At 43.7% G+C, this 19,051-nt stretch overlaps 1 protein-coding gene across 1 annotated transcript in view; it reads left to right on the forward strand.

Moving 5' to 3' along the window:
- LOC117779154 (C-myc promoter-binding protein-like) overlaps window positions 1–19,051 on the forward strand; it is a 51,425-nt gene that overhangs the window by 812 nt on the left and 31,562 nt on the right. The window contains exon 2 of the mRNA XM_034615071.1: window positions 15,643–15,972. Within this exon, the coding sequence (XP_034470962.1) occupies window positions 15,662–15,972 (311 nt within the window). The 5' untranslated portion in view covers window positions 15,643–15,661. The remainder of the gene's footprint in view (window positions 1–15,642; window positions 15,973–19,051) is intronic.

The raw sequence follows: 19,051 nt of genomic DNA on the forward strand, positions 1-19,051 counted from the left end.
TTTTGTTCAAGATGTCACCTTGGATGTGCAGGTGGGTTTTGTTGCTTTTTTCCATTAAGCTCACTTCTACGGTGGCCCAGAGAGAGAGAGAGCTCAACGCACAGCAAATTAAGAAAACACGTACAAACGGAAAGAAACACGTGCAAATTAAGAAAAACAACTGCATCAATTTGATGACGCATGCGCTGCAAGAAGTCACAACACAGGCAAATAGCATAAAAAGACAACTGACATGTTTCACCCAAGAAGTGATGAACCTGACTCCATTTCAATGCTGTGCAAGGTTATTGACGTCTGCTACTCGTCAGTGGTGATGGAACTTCACAGCATAGGTGTCGTCAAATTGACGAAGTTAACTTAATTTGCGGTGTGTTGGGCTCTATCGGCCACCGTTACGCCGTAGCCTACCCATAGACGTGTAGCCCATAAAGAATGTAACTACACGTCGAGTCGCAAGAGCTGTGATTGGTTTGCTTGGTAGCGTCGCATTCCCGGGAATACTTGCCGCCATTTTTTAATTGAGTGGAAAGAACGAACACGGACGATGTCTTTCTTTTCTGTCTAACACTCGTCAAGAAAACAGAGAGAAGCCAGAGGATTAGTAAATAAGCGATTCCTCTTGTCACTGACGATAATGCTTCATGACTCAGGAATTGCGTTCGGGGTCAATTTTCCAACGCAGCCTGAGTTTGGTTCGTTGCCGATCAGACGCCTTCCTGATGACACTGCGTGAGTGAAAAGAACGCAGTGCAGAATACCAGTGGGCAAAATGTGGAAACCAGACTGCAGAGAGGGAACGCACCGGGACTCCAGCGCCGTGTTTAGTTAGTAGACAGGAGCGGTGGTGACGGCTGCCACTGGGGCTTGACATTCTGGAGCCCCCCCCCCACAAAAAAAAAACAAAATCCCCTTGCATCGTTTAGCGGTGTTGCACAGGAGAGGCAAGTCTGGTCAAATCGTATGTGACAAAAATATTCTCAAGCCTGTCATTTGAAAACCTCGGCTCCACGTACCAGAAAGGAAACCTCCACTGGGCCTGCTCTCCTGTCTCCTTCTGTTGCTTTTCACTAATTCTCTCACATACCACGGTGTTTCTCATGGCCGGATTTTGTCGAGGTGCAAATGATGGACGGGATGTTTGTGTGCCGTCTTGTTGCCTTGTCTGTTCATGTTCAGAGGGCAGAGGCGCACCCTACTGGAATTTGAGATGGGGGGGGGGAGGGAAGAGTCATATTTGAAATGAAGATGCTGTCGTCTCGCACATTTGAACCAAATGGCTCGGCCTGGTTGTGCTGCCTGCTCCACTTGGCTGTGTAGTCCCGTGCAGGCCCAAGGAGAGGATTTACAGCAATGAGTAAAGAGCGACAGCTAGACGGTGTCGGCTTTAAGGTGATTGAAGACTTCAGGTAGTCCCAGTGACCCTGGTTCCGCCCTCAGGGTCAGTGCCTGCTGTCTACATATTACTGACTCCAAATGTCCCATCCTGTGTCGGCACTGGTTTCAACACCCGAGGCACAGGATGCATGTTATTCCCATCATCTTGCATAATTCAGTGAACACAAAGAGGGGGAAAAGGGAGACTTCTTCGAGCTGTCAGATAGAGAATGTGCTGCTCACCACCGTCACACTCAAGGGTTGTTCATGTATTTTACAAAAGAATACACTTTAACTTGTTCTGCATAACAAAGTACAGTATGGTTAACGTCTGAGGGGAAGTACGTATCAAGGCTGTTGCTTTGGCCGTCAGTTCTAATGTTCGTATTCCTGCAGCTTTTCACCAGAAACTACGAATGTCCCCGGAGATTCCCTGTGGGCAATTAAGGTGGTGTGGTATTCACAGAACATGCTTATGAATTCATTGCTTTCCAGGAGTTGTTACGCAATGAAGCTGTAATGAGGAATGTGAAGGGTCTGTGAAGTGTTTCCTTTTTCCCTCTGTGGTGTTGGAGCAGTTGTGATGTAGAGGTTGTAGAGCCCGGAGGCTACAGGATGCTGCCAGGAAACGCTAGCACCTAATTTCACATCATTTCTGACAATGTAAGGCAACAATTTTAGGCTGCATCCACCCGATTACGATTTAAAACCCATCACTGGCTGTTGATACCACTTAAGTTAATGCTGCAGGCCCCATTTTAGTTTGAAATATCGTTGTAGTGTAGACGGGCAAAAACAGACGATTGGTTCTTATCAGTGACGACTCAAATAGGTGAAGGCAAAACGTCGTAAACACGTTGCTTTCTTGTAAGTAAGTAAAGTTTATTTAAAAGAGCCCCTTTCACAGAACAGAGTCACTAAGTGCTTCACAAAAGAAAAAAAATACAGAGCCAAAACAAAACTAAATCCCAAACACTAGACATAACAATTATGAGTTATGATTATCACTATGAGTTCAAGCTTCAAGACTGACCGGCGACAGGGGGGGTCACACACAACTCAAAGAAACCCCCCGACTTGCACGTCTGGTCTCCAAACTATCGGCTGTAGTTGTCGGCGATTCATTCAGCTTGCTAGAAACCTGGTCGGAGGAGGTGACGTGTCGGTGAGCCTCCTGTCAAAGTGCGTCTCTAAAGCGTTAACAAACAGCTCTCGACTAACTGACTTCAATTAAAAGGGTTAATTAACAGTGGCTCTTCAGCAGCAGCGTGTTGTATTTAGCAGTTTATACTTAAAACCAGAGGAAGTTACACAGACAGCACAGGAGGGCAACAGAGCATGAGGTGTAACTGCTGAATATTAGTGACAGTCTATTTCCTGCTCCTGTGAGTTTTACAACAACTCACTGGTGATTTCTTTGTGATTTGTCGTCTGACGCAGGATGTTTGGCTCGTTGGTTCAGAAGGATGGATCCTGTGCATGGTCCTGAAGCGTTTTATACATAATCACAGCTGCTGGAGACATGCGGACACAACATAACAGTGTTTGACTTGTTGCCAGGGTCCACTAGGATATGTCCAGTATCACTTCAGCAGCTGTTCTTAGTTTTCCTTCAAGGATGTAAAAAAAATAAAATAAACCACCAGACTGTTTGGTTTCAGTCTTTGGGGATTTCGATCTTATGGAAATGCTTTATTTTGAAATTGAAACAGAAATTTGGATTTTCTTCAAAGCGTAAGAGTAAATCTCTGTATCATTCTTTCAATATTGGTAACTGTCATACCTGAACACCATAGTTTGGAGAACAGCTATAACGTAGCAATAGTGTTTCTACACCGAGAGACATCCTGAGACGATCGATCCTTTATTCACTCTGCTCCTCAGGCTGCTGGTGTTGCAGCTTCTCTCCCTAAAGACAGCTGGGCTCCACAGTGCAGCATGTTGCTGCATAAGCCGGGAACATTAGCATTCAGACACCGAGGTAGAAAAAAAACAACAGATTCTCGAAGCCCCGATGCTAATGATCATTAGCACAGAAGAAAACATTCAGCAGATTCTCATTTCCACTGTGGATTTTCACCTTTTCCCTGTTAAAATGACAATTATTGTTAAGTCTATTGATATCAGGCTTAAATGAAACCAGGCTGTTGTAGGTGTTTGTGTCTGTCAGTACTTACGCTGTTTTCAGACATGGACGGAATTTCCTGGACATTCTCCAGAGTTTTCCTTTCACATTAAAAACAACGCGACAGGAGATTGTCGGGTCAGACGCTGACACCTCGGTCCATATCGCAGGAGGCAGGACGTGACCTCTGTCAAAATCATGTTGTCTTCTACATGTTTGATTTCTCTTTTTCATCCTGAGATATTTGTAATCTTCTAGTTTTTACGTCTGCCTTCAACACGGCAGCTCGCTGTGAATTTCCCAGCATTTTTCCTGCTGTTTTCTCACATGGGCGCACTCTGATATTTTCAGAGAGAAGAATTTTTCGATAAAAGCCGGGTTGTTGTTTTTTTTATCGCAGCACAGCTTGATTTTTATGCAAAACGTAGCCGAAAGGATAAGACTGTATAAAAGAGAAGCTACTATTGATTTTCACACAGACCAAGTGAGAGCAGGATTACATGTTCCCAGGGAATAGCATCCCCAAACACTAATTAGCTGTAAGCTCAAGGTATTGCCTGCAGGGAGCGAGGCAGTTTGTTCTCAGATGGTGGGTGGCATCTGATGTCAGAAGGATGAATTTGGGCGTTGGGCACTGATCTCATCGTCTAAAGCGGGGGTGGGGAACCTATCGAGGGCCATTTGACATTTTTACAACATCCTCTGCAGGCCATACCAAATGATTGAAAACATGCAGTATATAACGGTAACCCCTCTAATGCCGGGGCTGGATGATGATGATGGTGATGATGATGGTCATGCTTCTTGCAGCTGGTTTCAGTCAAAAACTTCTTTCAGTGTCCTTTAGTGTTTTTTCAATGTCTTGTAGTTGTGTTTCCACCACAGGAACTTTGTAGGAACTCGCACGTTTAGGGACCAGGGTCTAAACGATGTCTGGAAATGGTTTCACCTTCCAAAAAGTCCCTGTTTCAGGGGTTGTACATTACGAAAGTATAGGAACCTTTGGTCAATTTCTGCAATAGCCCATAACATCTGTACTTCAGGTGTTTTGAATATGTTTCTTCTCTTCTTCTTCTTCTTTCTGATAAACACAAGCTCAATTTGAATCTCGACCGTGTTTACTGTTACTAGTTATCTAGCGTTATCATGTATAGTCTTCCACATTACAGCTGCCTGGTGGACTGGAGGGGAATAGTTGTAGTTGCCGTTGGTTGTTGATACGTCAGAAGACTTGCCTCCCCTGGTCTTTGGACTGTTGTGGAGATGAACAACATTCTGCAAGAAACCTTTAGCTCCTTGACAAATGTTCCATCCTTGGACTAAAGGTTCTGGGAATGTTTCTGTAAAACGCGGCTTAATATCTGTAGTCAACTCAGAAACCGTTCGTCAAGTCGAACTGACAATTTCACATCCCTGTGTTCATCCAGTGAGAAAGTACTGATTACTTATGGACGCACAAGCGTACTGTAACCGGACTCGAATAGTACCAAACTTCTGATTCCTCACATTTCTCCTGGCAGGTGGAAGTTAAATGAATTTTGATTGATGATAAAAATGTACATGTATAATCTATACTGACACCGAGAGAGAAACTTGTTGGACTCAAATCCCCAGAACTGAAAAAAAGCGGTAAACCAATATTTAATGCTTGTCATTTATAATACAACATAATTTGCATAGAACTAGACATTTTTTCTTTGCTTATTTACATTAAAGTCCGATTTTCTGCTCTGTTCCAATTCGAGGACACTTTTAGCTCAGCAGATTTAACTTGTAGGTTTTTCACAGCCGAGGCTCCGCTGCTGAAGGCTGTAATTGTCCGATTCTAACATTAATCAGCCGCTGCTGTGTGGTCCACCGGGTTCACAAGGGTAAAGGATTATCCTCCCAACGTCTTCTCTCTCTTCTCATCATTCACACAATAATTGGTGCTTATCATTGAGGAGACAAAAGACATCGGTAAATGAGAGGTGCCAGACTCCAGAGTTAACAAAGAGGTCACACTGGAAAACAAACCTGCATGTTTAGACAAATCACTGTGTCTCTGTGGAAGGCACACCAGCAGCCTGAAGAGCGCTTTTCTGCCAACTCTGGATTTAAGAGATCAGGCTGGAGAGTCGGCAGGTTGGTGAGATCGGGTTTCCTGGAGACACGTTATTACTTCCCACAGGGCTGCACATTAACACTTCCATGTGCTAATGCTGCACACAGAGGCAGCACGGTAACATCGTGTATGGGGTTTAGAGCCTGGGAACTATGATGCCAGAATTGACCTTTACACATAAATACATGGAAAAGAATAGTTTCCCAGATGCATAAACAGGCATAACATTTATTATTATTATTTATTTGGCCACAGTGAAACCGGAAAGTGTGTAATGAAACTGTGGTGTTTTTAATCCATATTTACAACATGTAGACATTAGGAGATTTGTCTTTTCACGGTGGCAATAGAGAGCAGAGGACATAATGTCAAGGAAAATCACTGCACCATTAGCTTCTCTAATACAGCAAAGTCTGCAACAATAACTTGCCTTCCGTGGTCTTTGGATGTTGTCAATTACAGATATAAATGTGATTTCAAGGTTTTTCTTTCTTTTTTAAAAGAATCTGCATGTTTTGGTTTCACTCATCCAAAATGAAAATAGTGAAGAACAACACAAACAGTGAATTTCTTCTGTGAAGTGTCACAAAGTGATGAACGTCTTTAAACCGATACCTCAAAGAATCCTGGTGTTGACGCTGCAGCTCAGTGTTTCTCTTTATTTCTCTTTTTTTCACAATGTAATCAAGTGATGTTAATGGGATCAGTGTCTGGCAGGTTAAGTCTGTCACCGCTGTGTCTCATGCTGCGGCGTCCCCGTCCATCATAGTTAGTGCACAATCATCCATAACAAACACATCATCGTCTCCTCCTCATACTAAAGAGCGAAGATGGTGATCAAACTTCAGCTGAAGTGCAAAACTTCTTTCCAAATTTAGACCAAGACCTTTTTTAAAGGTTCTTTGTATTCACATTGGTGCTTTTATACTGAAGCACCTCAAAGCACCATTAGCATATTCAAACTTAGTATAGGTTAGCCCCAGTGGGCAAAGATTGCCAACCCTGACACGGCCGTTACCGCTTTCTACTCTGATCCTCCTCTGCATTGTGATTCGTTGCATTAGTCACATTGCTCTTGTGAAGGCTTTGGGTTTAGAGTAAAACCTCAGAGTCTCGGCCTGAGTGTCGTCCTCCTGCTTTGACAAATGTCTGTTTGAAGATTTCATTTGAGAGTCATTCTGTAGGTAACAGAAGTAGGATAGTAAATAGTAATCAACTATTTCATGTTCTTTTCGTTTACTGCAGAAAAACTGTCACAACATTTTTGGGTATTTCTGAGTTGCTTATTTTTTAGTTTCTGGTCAAGGTTAAGCACAGAAAACTGACCCTGCATCTGTTATAGTTGATCAAAATAAAATAATTCTCTAGTGTGTTAACAATTCTACCAATTTCACCAGCGACCTCCATTATAACAAACAACTGTCTTGTTGTTGTCCATGGATTCATCCGTCTGTCCTCTGCACACAGCATCTTATCAAGATTTGACTGAATTCTGACTTGCTTTTGCTGAAAAGCAATATTAGAAGCAGCGGTAAATACTTGTGAGTGAGTGGCTCGGAGGAGAAATGCATCATTTGAGGGGAACACCGTGTGTTTGTTGTTTCCTTGTTAGAAAATGCAATACCAGTAAAATGATGGGTGGTTGTAAGATAAGATTGACTTCATTAGTCCCTGAGGGGATATATGTTACGGAGCGTGACAAAAGACCCACCCCTGCACCAGAATATATATATATACACACACACACACACACACACACACACACGCATGCACGCACACGCAACAAGCCAATAGCTGCAAATAGTCCCATATCTTATAAAAACACTGTATATGTGAACAAAGGTTAATGAATCCCAACTATCTCCTCTGCTTAATGTCTCCTGGTTCACACACATTCACTCCACATAAAAGCGATGAACGTGAAACATGGTTGTCTGCCATAGAGGCCGGTAGCAGATACATTTCCTGCAGCCCAGAACTGGTGGGATCTGAAGCTGGTTGTTCATTCCTCTGTGGTTCTGCAGCTTTCTTTTTAAAGTCTGTGTTTGTTTGAGTTTATAAGATGCAGCTCTGTCAGAGCCATGCAGTAACTTGACGTCCATTACATTTTATTCATCTGTTAAATAACAAGAAAACGTCTTTCTCACATATATCATCTTTCCTCCAAGATGTTGCATGACCTGATGCAGTGAGAAGGCACGAGAGCCAAATCCACCCCCCCCCTCTGGGCTAACTGGAAGCAGATGCTTGGCCAGCGAGGCTTCCTACTGGCTCGTGTTTATGTTCATGAAGCACATTCCTTTTCACCTCCTCCACGTGTCTGCCCTGCTGTGGCTATCGCCGGGCTGGATGTCTATACAGCTGGACGCGAGAGCTGCGACCGGGCCTCAAAACCATGGTCCCTTTGGTGAGTTTCATTGGCCCCGGTTCTCGTGAACCCGAGACAGCTGGAAGTCGTTCCTCTGTCACGTTGGCTTAAATGAAACCCATGTGGAAGTGACTCGAGGCCTGCTTGGGTCTGGACATCTGATCGAACCCCTCCCTGAAGTCCTGCTGTGGTGTCAGTGGTTCTGGGCTGGGAGGCTTTGTCTACGGCTCTGGCAGCAGGCCCTTCATGTGGCCACGTTTCTGGGCCTGTGGTGCTTCTCCACCGACTCTCTTTCTCTTGTTTCTCTGGCTCCCACACTGCTCTATATCCTGTGTGATTACCGTGGAGAGTCAGACTAACACAGATAATCTGAGCAGTCAGCTGAGTCACAGCATAAAGTGCCTTTTTAAAGCAAGTCGGGTACTCTGAAGTCAAACGCTGATTTCAGCTTTACAAAGACAAATAGTCTGCAGAGTCTTGAGGAAAACCATGTCTGAAAGTATGTGTAATGAATGACTGATGATTCAAAAACACATAGATATATTCTGTAGTGGTTCAGGACCACTGTGAAGGACCCCAGTAACCTTTTCAAGAGGCTTACGGCAAGAGCACATCCTCCTTTATATGTTCCTTTCTTTTGTGCCGGGAGGAATCAGTTGCGACTTCTCTCTGGGCGTTTACCTCAAAACCAAATAAAGGGTTTTTCCTTCCAGGTCCGTCTGCCAGAGGAGAAGTAGGGCAGCCAGTAAATTAAGATATTTGGATTAGACCACTTAAGCTGTGATGCTGACTTTTATTCCTGTGTGTCAGGCACAGTGTCACAGAGTGAGTGATGCTCTGTGCATGAAAATCCATGGACTAAATACGTAATAGATGGGTGTAACACACTGTTACAGCTTCTCAGTACTTAAACGCTCATCTGCAAGTCTTTGCTAAATGTATAAATTTGTAGGTACATTTTTCTCTTTCTAGATTCCATCGTCATTTCAGTGCAGCAAAGTCGAAGACGGCCTCTTTAGCTCTTTTCAGACATGAACGTGGGGTCTGGACATTTGTTTGCCTTTCACATATGAAGCTGGGACATTTCCAGAACATTCAGGTCAGGGCTGATGCAGCTGAGGCAGGAGATGATGTCGAAATTCTGCTGAGGAAAGCTCAGTGTTTTTGTTTGCAGCACATCAACGCCGACGTGGGCCCCTGTCACCGAAAGCTCTTGAGTCTTGTTGTCTTTCCAAGTTGACGTCTTCTTTTCCATCCTGATATATTTGAATTCTTCCTTCATGTCTGTCATGGGATAGGAACGTTGAAATAAGCCCACTTGCTCGATGTGGGCTCACACAGACATATTTGGGACATTTCACTTGGGGTTGGCAGGAAAAGTTCCAGAAAATGTGCGGAGCAACTTTTGTAGAGTAACCCATAGATCCTTGCAATCACGAGAAGATTCACTGATGCATTAGTGAAATCTAGAATTCATTTTTCATTGTCACCTGTGAACTAGGCAACATAGATTATTTTTTTCTATTCTTGAAATATAGGCCAGTCTGTGAGAGCATATAGAAGACAACAGAGGCGGTTTGATGTCAGTGGGAGTCCAGGATTGTCCCACTTATGCAGTGTGTGTGTACATATATATATATATATATATATATATATATATATATATATATAGTGTGTGCGTGTAAACCTTATGTAACGTTTGGTTTGCATAGTATTTTTAGCAGGCTGAGAACATGACCAGGACATTGCCATGTTGTCATTCGTTGGCTGATTGGCTCGGTGTCACCTCCCGTCACAGAACAGTTTTACCTCCGTCCATACGGGTAAATTGGGTCAGCGTCTTTTACCTCTGTACATTTTTGCACTGAGGCGTTAACTGTGCTCGCTGTGTCTCCTGAAACAAAACCCAAGTCTGTTTCTGTCAGTTGATTCTCGTGCAAAATCCCCCTGGGTCAAAATAGCTGCACTGGTTTACAAGAAACACGATAGCTGCTCTACTGGTCGACACCCTGCGTGCATCCAGCCCTCATTTTCATTACACATTGCATAGGATTTTAATGTAGTTGATTCAATTGCATTTCATTTGTTTAGTGTAAAATCACGACATATAAACTCTCAGGGCACTTTACATAATAAGGTTGAGACCATCCAGTTTGTGATGAGCATTGACCTGGATAGGAAAAGAACTCCCTTTAAAGCAACTATGCCTTTTACAACTTTTACACAACTTTAACCTGAAGTTAGCTGATTCCAATTATTTTGATGGTTCACTGTCTTTTATGCATTGTGTAAATTTGTTCTGTGTAACTCTGGTGAGTGGGTACGATCTCCTGTGAGAAGCGTGGAACTCACTGATAGTCGCAGCTTCATTTGTCAGAATCAGGTCCAGTGAAGCTGAACCGTAGATCAGTTAAAAAGACTCAAGTTATTAAAAACCAGAGTTTATCTCCAAAATTCAGCAGGAATCTTTTGAAATATGAAGAATTCTAAACAGAGTTCGGTGGATTTGTTACAACTGCAGCTCTTCTGGTTCAGGGAAGCTGGGGATCGTGGGTAATATCCACCGTTCAGTTGTGTTTCAGTTCAGTGAGTGGGATGTCGCAGTCAGAGCTCCACTTAATTGCTCGGACACGGAGCCCAACAGAAATAATCCCCACGTGAGGCTGTAGAGGGCGCTGTTGAGGGTGGGCGGCCATCTTCCTCGACTGGTTAGGGGTTGAGAGGAGAGGACTGGGGGACACAGAGGAGAGAGACGGATTAAACACTGGTTGTTGTAATGACGATAATAATAGTTGAGTAGTGTCAGATCTGGATCCTGCAGCTCTGGAATCCCAGATTCCTGCTGGATGAGGAAAAGTTAATGTCATGCAGTCGTGTGATATATATAAACACATACATAGATTTGCTGTGTGGGTTTTTGTGCGGTGACAAAACCTCATGTGTTGACCAGGTTATTTTCTGCCATTCATTATGTCTCTGACAAAAAAATAAACCTCAGGACGTTGTGCTGCACACACAGTAATCTCTCTCTGACAAACACACACACACACACACACACACACACACACACACACACACACACACACAGTCTGTCAGCTTGTCCAGATTCATGCTCACATGCAGGCTTTTTATGGCCCACGGTGTTATGAGCAGACATGAAGGTGTAATAGGAATGTGTGTGTTTGCTCCAACGTGATGGGCTTCCCCCACATTTCAGTTCCTTTTTCACTCAGGCTGTAGTTTCCCTTGTCCCTTGGTGCCTCGGAGTTTAAATTAGAAGATGTGAAGCATTTGACGAGCTGAGGTTCCTCTTGCATAATGGTAGACAAGTTTCTATTCTATGCATTTTCTATCTATGCGCTCAATTCCCCTTGTAAATATATCTGAAAGAGAAGTGAACACGTGTTCTACATCCTGTCCTTCGGGTGTTTCACCAATGTGCTGTAATGCGAGTGTCCGAGGGACGTTTATGAGCCTGCTCTTAGTGTTTGACAGGAAGTTGAGCGCAGGGTTCGGTCTTGGACTCAGGATGCTGTGCAGATGTGCGGTCTCCAGAGCTCCTGTGGTCACTCTTGGTTTCTCTCGGTTCCCCTCTCGCTCCTCCGGCCTTATCACGGCCGACCAGACATCACTTGGCACAGAAAATCAGCTCAGTGTGCCGTGACTGTCTCCTCATCAGTTTCTCACAGCGAGGCAGTGATGAGGTGAGATGCATCTGTAACACGAGAGTCAGCGCCAGAACACATCGAACCGGCGTTTTTTTCTCACCATCTGTCGGGAGCTGGACCACAGACAGAAACACAAATTGCTCTTTGTTTGGGTGTGAGCTCGGGTCATTCCCCCTGCAAAGATCATTTCATTGGACCAATACACACCCAGCTTGAGTTAGATTCAGTAATCAAACCATTTTCTCCACCGAACATTGTGTCTGAAACAGCTGCTGATGGACAGAACCCCTCATTGGTGTAAAGAACCGACCTTGTTGTGGATGAAAATGGAGAAACTAATGGGATCAGTTTCATTTGCTGCACAGTCTCATCTGTATGATTTAAAGCGTATTCCTCTGCCAAGGCCCAACAGTCCCCTGAAAGCAAGTCCGTCACGTTCACTTGGACATGGTTCTTAATATATATAATAATATATAGAAAATACTGTCTATTCTTTCCTGAATCCACATTATCTCAGGGACACATTGACGTTAGGTACAGGTTCGTAGTCCTAATTGTTACCAGTCAGCGGCTGATAAGTCAGTTTCTATAGAAGTCTATGAGACTCTACTTCTCACTTACCGTAATTTATAACGTCCATAAACATTTTCTTTAGGAGTTTACGGTCTCAATCTCTAGTTTCACGTCCTCTTCAATGCAGCGTGATGTTCATTTAGTCAAATTGACGGCAGAGACGAGTCTAATAGACAGTAAATCAATGAGTTCACGCATCAGAGACCAAACGAGGCCCAGCTGGCAGATGGAGGATTTTCACTGGCAAAAGTCAAATATTCTGTCACTTTGTCCTCCTCTTGACTTCTACTGGTCTCTGGTGGGGAGCTGGGTACTAACTGATTTATGTGGCTGGAGTCTTGCTCACAAAGCATCACACAAACTGGAGTCTTGCTCACAAAGCATCACACAAACTGGAGTTGGCAGCTTTTTTCACCACGTTTACACACCCTGCTAATTGAACTCTCCTCCCACACCCTCTGACTGCATAGGGTGGAATCAGGCCTTGTCCGGTTGAATTACTAAACTGGGCTGAAACTACTGGATTACAAAATGTGGTCACGGTGATACGACTGTGCCGTCCCTGCAAAATCCTATTTATATGTGAAAACCCCGAGACGTGTTTGAATTGTATTCTGTTCCTTCCATCCAATCTGAATACTTGCTGAGCGGGAACACATTTCTCACACCTCCTGATTTCAGCGGCCGTGAAGTCTTGACCAGGAGCAATAGCACTGGCAGGGGGGGGGGGGGGCGAGTTTCATTTGAACCCACAGAGACACACTGGTGTCGCCGAGGCTCGATTGTCGGGGGAGTGACTGATGAATCTGGTCACTGAGGAAGATTGAGACTCCAACAACACTCCACTGTAAAACAAAACTAATATCAAGTATTTTCTTTTCCCATACTTGAGTGTAGAAGCCATAATTGACATTTAGCCTGTGTTAGTAATATTTTATAATTTTTACTTCCGGGTACTGGAGCAGGTTGTTGGGTTTTGACCCTTTTTACCTGTTTAAATCTTTGGTGCATAGGAGACAAAGATGGAAGTCGGGCTCCGATATTTCCTGTTGACCTTCACGTCTTTGTTCAAATTTGTATTTAATTAAATGCCCCAAAACTTATTTGGAGACATGGATCATTTTGAAATGTTGATCTGCTTTGTCGGGAATATTTTGTGGCTTCTCTTTAGCAGCGAGGCTCAAGACAATAATATCTGCAGGCTGAAAACTAATTGGGTAAAAAGCGGCTGCAGTAATAAGGAGAACTATTTTGACTTGTTCTTTGAGTTCTCACATGTACTTACAGTATGTACCCTCATGGGTCTCTGGAGATGATCCTGGGAACTGGTTTTAGTTTTTATTTTTCCGTGCTTGTATTTGGATCAGTAATAAATCAAGCATAGTTCTTGAAGTGGTAAAGTCTATATTATTATACATAGTATATAATATGCAGATGTAATGGTCCTTACAGGGCTGTGTGATGTGGCCAGAATCTAATTTCCCATTGCTCAGTCTTGTCTTTGCATATTTAAATATCTGCAGCTTTTCTCTGCTTCCATCTCCACGATTTTTTTGCATTTACATTGTCTGAGTCTGGGATAGATTGTAATTAGTAGATTAACTGGATTTATATTGTTCTCTTCATGTCTGTCGACCACTCAGAGCACTTTGTCTCATTCGCACACACGAGACGCAGCATTCTGGAAAAGATCGAATCCGGTCTCTTCTCCTAAACCACGTCTCTTTCTTTTTAACACTCAACTGCACATTTCCGGCTCTCGTTCGTTGACTCTCTCCTACTGTTTGACACGAGTCTGGTTTGGTGGTAAAAGGTCTTCGACGTCATTTCGAAGGTGCCGTTTCTGTCTATATGAGACCACATCCCTGTGGTCCTCGTGTGTTGCCTTCACATTGCGTCTGTTGTGTGAAAGAACACAAAGTTCCCTTCAAACGTGGAACGTGTCTTCAAATTGTGTGATTCACGGCACAATGAAATAAACGATGGGGAATGATAAGAAGTGACAGATGTTATCTGTCATTATCTCATACAGCCCGAGATCCAAATGGAGTATTTTGGTACTTAATGCAAATGTGTTTTTATTATCTCACACTTCAATCAAATCCCCTCAGAGCCGAACCAAATTCCCCTAAAAAGCAAATCAAGGAGGCAAAAAAAGAAAGAGCACACAAATTTAACACATTTTTGGCCGAGCCTCCAGCAGCAGCTGTTTCTGGATGTGCTGTAGTTTCTCCTCACGCCATTGATTTTTTTTCAGTCGCGTCTCTGTCCCCAAAAGCCATTTAATGGTTTAGTCTCTAGGACTTCAGTGGTCCCAGTGCCCCCTGTTCTCCTGACATGGCTTTGTGAACATCACATAGCAGACAACCAGTGGCTGAGTGCTGTTCTGAATCAAAGTAACATTGAACTTCTAAGATTCACTGCTTCTCCGAGTTTGGTGAGTGCGTTTGTTGAGTTTCTGGAAAACAGAAATGCACTTATGCTGTTTGGAGATTCACCAGACCACAGCTGTAACTTGTATCTGTTCTGTTTTCGTGGGGGGTTTCTAAATGACTGTAGTTTTGTGACGATATTCCGCACAAAGCAGCGTTCGATTTGGTGCAGATTGAACAGAGGGCATCAGAAAATGTGTTTTTCTCCTCAAAGATGACATCTCATGGTGTTTTCTATTGTGTGAACCGTACTTCTCAGCCTGTGCTGCCTCAGAAACTCTGGGCGATGTTGTAAAGTCAGGACTTGCTCTTCTCAGGACAGATTTAGGCGAACTAGTGTTTGGCTTTTTATCACTGCACTTAATAGACTCAATGGTATCATGAGGCTTCTAATCAGCAGGTTTTATATGGAACCGGGTCTGTAATTGAGGCAGAATGTCAAGTGTGAAGAAACACCTCGCTGCTCACTGCTCTTTTTAAAGTGCACACTCAGGACTGTGCAGCCAGCCGGACGTTTACTGTTCCACGTTTCAGAAGCAGAGGAAAGGTTAAAAACACCAGCAATGTTCCGTCCTCTTCACAGCTACGTGTTTCGTCAGTGTCCTTGAGCCAGGACATTGAACCTTTAGCTGGTTATGTGAACAAAAGTCAATATGGTGAGAGACTGTGAGCCTGAACTGTAAATGGCTGTTTCCTACCTGAACGAAGCTCCTCCTCCTCCTCCTCCTCCTCCTCCTCCTCCTCCTCCTCACCCTCACATTTTACCCTCTCTTTTTATTTGCCCTTCCACAGACCTCCCCTCACCAAGATTTATGAATGCCTGTATTTTTATTTTACCGCCGTAGCAAGGACGTAAGAACAGTCTCTACCTGCTACCAAAATGAAAATTAATCTCCCCTTGCTTTCTCTCTCTCCCTCTCTGTGTCTCCCTCCCTCCCTCCCTCCTTCCCTCCCTCCCTTCTTCCCTCCCTCCTTCCCTCCCTCTGTAACCGTGCAGGCAGTTGGCGGGGATGGGAGATGATGGAGGACAAAGGCCCTCGTGTAGCCGACTACTTCGTGGTGGCTGGTCTGACGGACTCGTCCAAGCCGTTGGACCAGGAGATCCACTTTGACGATGTCTGCCACAAGACGGCCAAGCCCAAAGCGCCCGTCACCGACGTGGCCCTGGTGATCCGCTCGATGGGCGAGGAGGTGCCGCCGGGGTTCACCTGCATCGAGACGACGCCCGGCGGCCATTCAGCCGATCTGAACAACGGCGGCCTCATGGCGCCACAGATCTTCATCTGCTACAGGCGAGGTCGTGACAAGCCGCCGCTCACTGACCTTGGGTAAGTCCTAGAGTAGTCGTCATTTTGATTTTGGCTGAGGATTTACTGGGGCTCTGTTGGAATCCACTCTGAAATAAGCTTTGAATCTCCAATTGATCAGGGGTTTTCTTTTAGGTTGATGGATGGGATGAGCTCAACATGCGCCTGTTTTTCTTTCTTTTCCACTTTTCCAGTTTTGTAACGCTCAAGGTGACATCTTGAAATGCCAAGTTCTATCTGACCAACAGTCCAAAACCAGAAGATTTTCAATTAACTGTCACATGGGAGGAGGATAAGCAGTCATTCATCATAAAGTAGAGGCAGGAAATAAAGAAACAGTTTTTTCTTTGAAGAATTATTTAATTATCACATTTGTTTTTACCAACTAGTTAATTGACAAATCGTTTCAACTCTCATTAAAATCTAATGAAGTCCGAGTTTACATACACAGACACTTTAGGAAGTGCTGCGCTCCGTGTGAAAATCCCTCCAGTGCAGCAGCTTCCTGTCTGCAAGTCACTGGCATGAGTTTTGATGCAAAAAGAGGAAAAGCATGAATCGCCGTGGCAGGTGTCGTCCTCAGCAACATCTCCTGAACATCGTGTGAACTCGCTGCTGTTTGTTCAGTCCTCTCACACTTCAGCCCGGCTGAGGCAGGTGGTGACAATGCTAAGGAGGCTAACACGGGCCTCTGACACGACAGAGTGCGGTGCTTATCAGGCACTGACACGGGCGCTCTGCTCAGGACGGTATCAGCAGCTTGGGTGTGCTGATACCGTCCTGAGGGGCTGCACTTCCCAGACGCTGGCAGGACTAATGGGAAGCTGAGGTGTGTGTGTGTGTGCAGGTGTAGCCAATGATCATGTCCATTTTGACTCATTCGCCGCACAACATTGGGAATTTTTGCTGCAGATGGAAAAGTATTATTATCTGTGAACAGTGGTCATATTGATATCAAGTTGGCTTAATTCAGCACTGGCACCTCCAGTGTTTCAATCAGTAAATTGCAGCGCCGTCAATAATACAACTTTATTAACCGTAAACTTAATTGATGTTGCACCTTTCACAGATACAAAGTGCTTTACGAGACAAAATCGAAGAATTGAAGGCACACGAGAGGAAAGAGGAGCATGTTCCTCCAGCTAAACAGATTTATCACCATATTGCGTTTACAAAGATTGAGATCAGAACCATAACATGGACACAGAAATTCTCAATCTTCATCGTCTTAGCTCCACACTTCTCGGATTATTATTCGTTGAGACTTTCGCAAAAATGTCTCACAATGTTAAAGAAAGTGATAATAAAAATCTTAATGGGTTCTTCCTTTCACCAAGTTTCAATAAAAATCTGTTCTGTAGTTTTTATGTTCTCCTGCGTATTGAAAAAACAGCAATGAAACTTTAACTTCCTCAGCAGAGATGATGATTAAAATAGCCACAAAGATCAGAGCCAAGATAAAGACATGCTAAATAGTTTTTAAAACCTCAAGGTGAGTTCAGACCCCAAGTCCTGAGAAAGTTATTAAAGTGAGAAACTAATATAAATGTGTCTTAAGGAGAGATTAATAGAGGGTTATTAACCTTAATGCTGAAACATCTTTTAGGAGCTGATGGCCTTAACAAAAGACGAACACATTAAATATCAACATTATCTGTGTGAAGTAGAACGTCTGCTCTTATTCCCTGAAGTTCATTTTTCAGTTTTTTTCGAGTGGAGTTTGGCCGCTTCAGCAAAAAACAACAAAACAAAGACCAGCTCCTTTTTAGAAAACCCTGCAGAAAACCGTGACCTGCTTTTACATCTACAGTCGGTCAGAGAAACGTCTTATTTACAAAACATAAAAACCAGTTTAACGTTCTACACACTTTGATTTGTCGCCGACCAATAAAAAGGCGTGAAATCCACCTCCCTGCTCCGAGTCTGGATCGACAGGACGCTGCCTGGTTTGACAGCAGAGAGAGAGACGTGCTGTCAGTGTTCGGTCCTATTGTGAGCGAAATGGAAAAAACAGACAATCCCACATTTGAACACTTTAAATTCTGTTCTCTTTTCAGCCACAAAACGCCTGTCGAGGTCCACTTGAGATCGTAATGGATGAGAAGTGCATAATGGAAGCACAAAGAGGGGTGTTTAAAATTACTGCTGCGATTATACCGCTGAGTACTTGTCCTCTAAGTGCTTTGTGTGAGTGTCCCCTTGTGTCTAATTGTACTGGGTTAATATGTTTTCACTGCACCGTCCCACACAGCAAATAGTATCTGATTTATTTAAGCACTAAGGTCTAATAAGGTATTGTCTCGTGTGTTGTGAACAATATATTCTAATCTTTTAACAATCAGTATTTTCTGGGTTTATTGTAGGGTAATTTTGAATCAGATTTCAATGTCACGAGGCCACGCTATTTATCTAACGGCAACAAATTGTTGTTCTTTGTATGAAAACACTTCTTAAACGCGACAATATCTATTATAGTTGTAAACAAGAAGGGCGCTCTGAGAGCACAGACCTCCGCGAAGGCTAATTCCCCATCTCGCCATTTCAAAGGAGCGTTTCCCATTAACTATCTACACATATTCTAACGTGTGCTATAATGTGATGTGTGCAACAGTTTCATAATGAACCCAAAAAGTTGTTCCACTCAATAATCACACAGGAGATCTTTAACTTGGTGTTTTGCTCCATTGATGCATTTGTTTAGCCGTGTGCAGCGGTGCTTGCTGTGTGCTCACTCACGCTATCGTCCAGAAAGTTGTTAGCGTCGTCGCACGCAGTCAGACGTCGGAGTTTCAGCTGCAGTTGTGCACGTACAGGAAAGTGGCATGAAACGCAGCTCTCTCTCACTGAGCAACGTTCATGCACGTTCAGCTGCAACCCTGCTACCACTATACATAATGTGAATTCTGCGGGAAAAACACTGCAGAGGAAGTGAAACAAGATTCCTGGATCCGCACCGAAGTTCAATGGATTCTTTCCTGACACAACCTTCCACCACGTTTTGTGTAAATCAGTCCTGTAGTTTTGTGTAATCCTGCTCACCAACAGAAAGACGAACAAAACTAAAACATAACCTCCTTGGTGAAGGTAAATTAGTTGTAAT

This window comes from Hippoglossus hippoglossus, chromosome 3 (assembly GCF_009819705.1).
Source record: "Hippoglossus hippoglossus isolate fHipHip1 chromosome 3, fHipHip1.pri, whole genome shotgun sequence".
Taxonomy (NCBI): Eukaryota; Metazoa; Chordata; class Actinopteri; order Pleuronectiformes; family Pleuronectidae; genus Hippoglossus; species Hippoglossus hippoglossus.